This window comes from Macrobrachium nipponense, chromosome 12 (assembly GCF_015104395.2).
Source record: "Macrobrachium nipponense isolate FS-2020 chromosome 12, ASM1510439v2, whole genome shotgun sequence".
NCBI classification, from domain to species: domain Eukaryota; kingdom Metazoa; phylum Arthropoda; class Malacostraca; order Decapoda; family Palaemonidae; genus Macrobrachium; species Macrobrachium nipponense.
In genome coordinates, this window is record NC_087205.1 from 26,399,899 (window position 1) to 26,405,723 (window position 5,825).

General features: G+C 37.0%; 1 protein-coding gene across 1 annotated transcript; it reads right to left on the reverse strand.

Moving 5' to 3' along the window:
* Nucleotides 1–1,141: 1,141 nt before the first annotated feature.
* LOC135224432 (gamma-butyrobetaine dioxygenase-like) lies at nt 1,142–5,429 on the reverse strand. Its single transcript, XM_064263420.1, has 9 exons — nt 5,209–5,429; nt 4,723–4,834; nt 4,311–4,510; nt 3,945–4,076; nt 3,624–3,817; nt 3,217–3,322; nt 2,857–3,071; nt 2,446–2,606; nt 1,142–1,947 (listed from the first exon to the last, which is right to left on the reverse strand). The coding sequence occupies exons 1-9, from the start codon at nt 5,278–5,280 to the stop codon at nt 1,787–1,789; spliced, it is 1,353 nt and encodes a 450-aa protein (XP_064119490.1). The 5' UTR covers nt 5,281–5,429; the 3' UTR covers nt 1,142–1,786.
* Nucleotides 5,430–5,825: the final 396 nt, after the last annotated feature.

Here is a 5,825-nt window from a genome sequence, read left to right on the forward strand (position 1 = left end):
GCGACAATCACTTCCCAGAGCTGTATATATACACAATATTTAAACGTGTGTGTGTGTGTGTGTGTGTGTATGGTATCTGTTACTTTGCAGATTTTGGATGAAATTTCCCATTCATATTTTTTTTCCATTTTACGCCCCCCTAATTATCAGAGGCGTTATGTACAAAAGATCCCACCTGGATTCACAACAGTTGTGAGTCGCTGAACGATAAACACTGCGAAGATGACTGCCTATCTTCAGTTAGTTCAAGATAAAGAAATTGAATACGTGACTTTTTAGAGCGGAACCAGAATTGGCTGGAAATATTCGCTTCGTCGAATTCTGATGGCGAAGTCTTATCAATGCATCTGTGACAGCTCCTTATCTTATTTCGAGCTGATAACTGTAGTAATAATTGTGAAGCCTCATTATAAAATTCGTATGTTATTAACATGACGAATAGTAAATCTTGAGATATATAATTAAGAATAGATAGAAAGAGAAATTCATACTAAAAATCGGTTAAAAGTAGACAAAATAATTTTTTATTGTTACAGATTATCATTTAAAATGACATATTAATTAGAAAACTATATAGAGAATTTATATGTTGTTAACATAACGAATAGTAAATCTTGAGATATATAACTAAGAGTAGACAGAAAGAGAAATTCATAATAAAAATCTATTAAAAGTAAAAAAAAATAGTCAGTTTTTTTGGAGCAAATTATAATTTAATATACTATATTAATTTCAGAAATAAGTGAACAGTGTCATTTGAGTGAATGATAATAATATTAAATAACTGACGATTACTGAGTAGCATTCCGAGGCCTGTGAACCTTTTAATTAAAGCCTTTGATAAATATAGCATTATATAAATGCGTTAGAATAATTAGTGCTCTGTTAATGAAAGTACCTGTGCAACAAAATATATCTAGTAAAATTAAACTATAATATACACATTCACATCATGAACTAATAATTATTTTGTTTCCCTAAGAAAATAACAATGAAAACATGCGTTGAAGTTTCTTCGGCGCAATCGAGTTTTCTGTTAATATGAGGTAACGTCATTAACTCTACCTGTTCAGTTCTTGCTCATAGCTAAGTGAAATTCTGAACATTGAATGAGTAAGTGAGGATAGTGGTAAACATCAACTTCTTTTTTGAAAAGTTTTATTAATTGTAGAATTGTTACAAAAATAATTTCCGTGTAATAAATATATGATAATTAGTGTTCATTCGCGGAACACATGAAGACACAATGGAGACAAATTAGTTAAAATACATAATACTCCAGACACATGACTGATGAAATTAAGGAAATGTGCAAAAAATAATCATATATAAAGAGATGTGAAGCATATATGAAAACAACAGTTAAGCATAGGAAACAATACTTGAAGTTGACACCCTGTAACATCTATAATTACACTGGAACACATGGGACATAATGAAGACAAATGATATAAAATGCACTATACTCTAGACGCATGACTGATGAAATTAAGGAAATGTGCAAAAAATAATCATATCTAAACAGATTCGTAGCATAGATGGAGACAACAGCTTAACTGGAGAAACAATACTCGAAGTTGACAGCCTGTGACATCTGAAGACGGGAGCCATTACGAATAATTTTTTAGGCTTTCATAATAGACTACTTTCTACCAACTCCCATATTCCTTCTTCGTCTCCCTTTGACTAAAAACCTTTCAAGGCTTCACTTGTGAATATATATCACTGGGAGTGACGTTATAAATCAGTATCATATACATAAAAAAGATATGTCCATGCACAGGCTTCACACAGTCCTGAGTAGACCAAGTTTCTCTTGGATTCTCCTCCGGCGGCATCGAGCCTCATCCCAGTCGAGGTAAGAAGACTCGATGTGCCGGTCGCTGAAGGCTTCGTAGCCTTCACGGCCGTGAAGGCACCGCACGTTGTCCAGAGTCATCAGGTCGCCTGGAATGAGAAAGAAGAAGTGCTGAAGACAACTCATTTTGGCTTGATGGAAGGAATCGTTAGTGTGGAAGCGATCGAGAGTTCCTATGTAAGATCTAGTTCGACCTCATGTTGGTAATCAGTTATAAAGGTCAGTAACAGGACTTGAAATGACTGTACATTGCATCATAGATTATTACTGACGTAATTGATTATAAAATTAGATCTTAACTAAAGTACTGCAGATAACAGGAGAGTCACCGATAACGATCTGTGTTTCTTTTTGTTTCATCATGAGGAGTTTTTTTTATCTTGATAAAAAAATAAATGTTTATTTTCAGTGAACCTCTGAGAAATTTGTCTATAACTTTTACATTTGTATAGTTACTCCTTGTACAAGATTGGGAATGGATTTGGAAATCTTAAAATATATATTTTATAAACAAGTCTTGAAATTAGTGAAATATGTAAATGAAAAGAAAGAAAATAGTTTCTTCAAATGAAGGTGACTAAACTTACCGGTGTCCATCTTGAAGGTGGAGGAGTTGGCGTAAAGAATGTCGTTGAAGAGCTTCATGGCCTCGTAGAATTTCTTGACCTTATTCGATGGCAGGTCGATGTAGGAGTCCCGGATGGCGTTGTTGACAGCAACTCGAATGACCTCTTGACTGTTGTTAAGTCTGAAATACAAATTCTAAATTCAGTATCTCTTTCAAGGTAATCAGTGGATTTTAGTATATATTGTTTTCTAGAAAATACTTGGCTTAGTCATTCCTATTTTATTCAAACAAATATGTTGGATGAGACGAAACTTGAGTATTAAGATTTAATTCTTGGTTATATCCATACACCTTTATTCACAATTTTTCGAGAGAATACTTTCAACTTAAATGCATTATAGATTTACAAAGACTATAGATTGGGACTCACGTGATGATGGGGAACTTGGAGATCTTGTAGAACTCGTCCATCTCCCAGGAGAAGTTGGCGTGCCCTTTGTCCCAGAAGTAGGAGTCGGTGGTGGTCAGGATGTGGAAGGCCTCCGGGTGTTCCCTCCGGAGGAGCTCGGCGCCAAAGAGTCCATCTGCAACGACGCTCTCACCTCCGGTGCCGACGTGCTGCTTCAGGCAGTGGATGAAGATGATCTGTGGAAGGGGGACAATAGAATCAGTAATGACAAAACATTATACAAAACTCAAATCTCTTTAGTATGAAAAGTAAGTAACAATATGAAAATATTCTAATAGTGATGAAAAAATGAGACGAAAAGCATCATGTATGAATCCATACCCCGGGCATTTGCTCGTACTGAGGAAGGTCATTGTGCATCCCCAATTTGGCGTTGGTGAAAGCGACGTTGTTGGTGTTTGGTCTGTTGATCACTGGAGAATGGGGTCTGGAAAGACGAGGAGTACTTTTTAAGATTACAACGGAGTGGAAAACCTCTCAATACTTGATGAGTTTTCAGTAGCCTTTACACTAAATAGTATTAGTTAACATGCTCTCGACTGCCAAGCATTCACATGGAGCTAATGACAGTGGAATTATCATAATTTAAAATTTTAAAGCGTATCATTATAAGTTTACAATATAATGACTATCTCTTATATTTTGAATGAACTGGAGAATAGTTACCTCTCAATTAAGTTAACTCCCAATTAACCATCCCGTATTCCAATTAACTAGTGGATACTCACCCATAATGGGATTGTTTGACAAATGCGATGTGTTCAATCATCTCGGGTCCTGCGACGTCTCTATCTGGCACATTCTTGAGCATCGCAGATCCTTGAGTCTCCATAGTTAGGAGCCATTCGAGGAGGACTTTATCGTCCCGCTTCATCGCCTCGTAATCGAACTCTCGCAGCTTGTGGTTGGAGCCCCAGGGTTCCTGAAGGAGGGAGATGCATAAATATATACATACAGACATGCATATATGTATGTAGAGGATTTTTCATTTTACTTAGATTTTTCTACATTCAGAATATATTGACACAAGCATTGAGGAACATCCTTACCCTTGGCAGAGCATAAACTTTCCTCCTGAGGGCTCTGGCTGTTGGAGTGAATGCCCTGGCATGGAGCCATTCAGCTGGGTACTCGGACACGTGCCCGTCATTCCATTTGATACTTATGAATTTACCATCATTCTGAAAAGAACGGAGATTTCTAAGTATCGTTAGTTATACGACGATCTATATGTAAATGCATTGTATGTGAGCTATATAATCCCATACAATAGATACATTTAAAGAATAGTTCTATCTAACATTTGATATTACTATATTATTGTTTTATTTCTTCAGCAGAAATGAGGTCTTACTTAGTCTGTCAAATCATACTGATTCCAGTTTTGAATCAAGTGACTTCGTATGACTTTGTACCTGGATATCCAGTGGCTGTACATCAACGTCGAGGTCAGTCAGGAGGTATTTCCTGCCCAGGGCATCATTGCTGTAGCAGTCGGGGCACCGACAGTTGTCCCTTAGCCACACGTAGGGCATCGGGCTCTCGCTGCCATCACCGAATTTGACGGTCACTGAATCTTTGCTCACTTGGGTAGAGGAGATTGGGACGCCTGGAACTGGAGCAGTAAGGAACTTTGAATATTATCTCTCTCTCTCTCTCTCTCTCTCTCTCTCTCTCTCTCTCTCTCTCTCTCTCTCTCTCTTGACAATTATTAGTTAAATGTGTATATCTATCTTTTTATGAATTGTAAGTTCAACGCTTGTTCCTACCATTTTGGATCTGGCTATATTAATTTAAATTAGATTAGCTTTAAGACTCAATATTTACCTGGCAACTCGACTGCTTCCTTCACCTGATGCTGTTGCCAGGCTTTGGATGCAAGACTCAGAGATCTGGTGGTCTTGCAGTTGATGCAGTTCTTGGTGCAAATCTGCCTCACCTGGAGGATACAAGTAAGAATGGTTTGTATGTTTACATGTACTTGCATATCTATCCATTTAGACAAGTACGATAATGACTACAAAGATTATAAAAATAAGTGTAAGTTCGTGCAAAATTGACGATTTCTACTTAAATGAAATTTGCACACTAAAACAATTATATTTTCGAATTAACTGTTGAATGTTTACATCTATTTGCAGCCTTCTAGCCTCAGTAGTTTTTAAGATCTGAGGATGAACAGAAAACAAAAATACGGCAGGAACCGTGAGAGTAGCATGTTTACAGTGACAGTAATGAAGTCATAGACCTCTGGACTGGGCTGCGATGCCTAGTAGGTGTTTTCAAGGAGAAAACTATTTAATAGAAACAAACCTGTTGATGAGTAGCGTTTCTGAAAGCTGCTATGCCGGCGAGGAGAGCTCGGGTTGTGGGACGGTGTGACATTGCTAAACCACAAATTTCGGTCGATATTACAAGTGTCAATTAATTCTGTTCGCTCAGGTATCTGGGTTCTTAGTCTTCCTCCGCTTGCTGAGATCTGGCAAGAGTGGTTTTCTCTCCTTTGCTCTTTTATCGAGACAGTCTAGAGCCTGATTGCTTCACTGTCACCACCAAGCGGCCTTTTATATCAGTGGCCAGGGAAAAGTGGGCGTGGCCCTCCTCTCACGAGATGTTGCGTCACTCGTTTTTTTTTTTTTTTTTTTTTTTTTTTTTTTTTTTTTTTTTTTTCGTTATCCATTGATAAAACTTTTTATTTATGGGTAGACCGTAGTAAGATTGTAACTGCGCCTCATCCGTTGGCCAACCTGAATTGCTTTATCGTCATGATAATAAAAAAAAAAAGAAATGCGTACCCTCTCGTTCGTTAAAAAAAAAAAAAAAAAAAAAAAAAAAAACTAGATGACTATTAGGTAAATATGACTACCTCATCCCTGATATTTACATTGTAGTAGTAAAAGCTGTTTTAGTAGTTGTTACTTATTTCTTTG

Bases quoted from the DNA above. Each gene is read 5' to 3' on its own strand.
- LOC135224432 (XM_064263420.1), bottom strand. From the start codon at position 5,280: ATGTCACACCGTCCCACAACCCGAGCTCTCCTCGCCGGCATAGCAGCT. The intron at 4,077-4,310 runs GTACAAAGTCAT...CGTTCTTTTCAG, and splicing joins TACAGCCACTGGATATCCAG to AATGATGGTAAATTCATAAG. The intron at 1,948-2,445 runs GTAAGTTTAGTC...TTCTCATTCCAG, and splicing joins CACCTTCAAGATGGACACCG to GCGACCTGATGACTCTGGAC.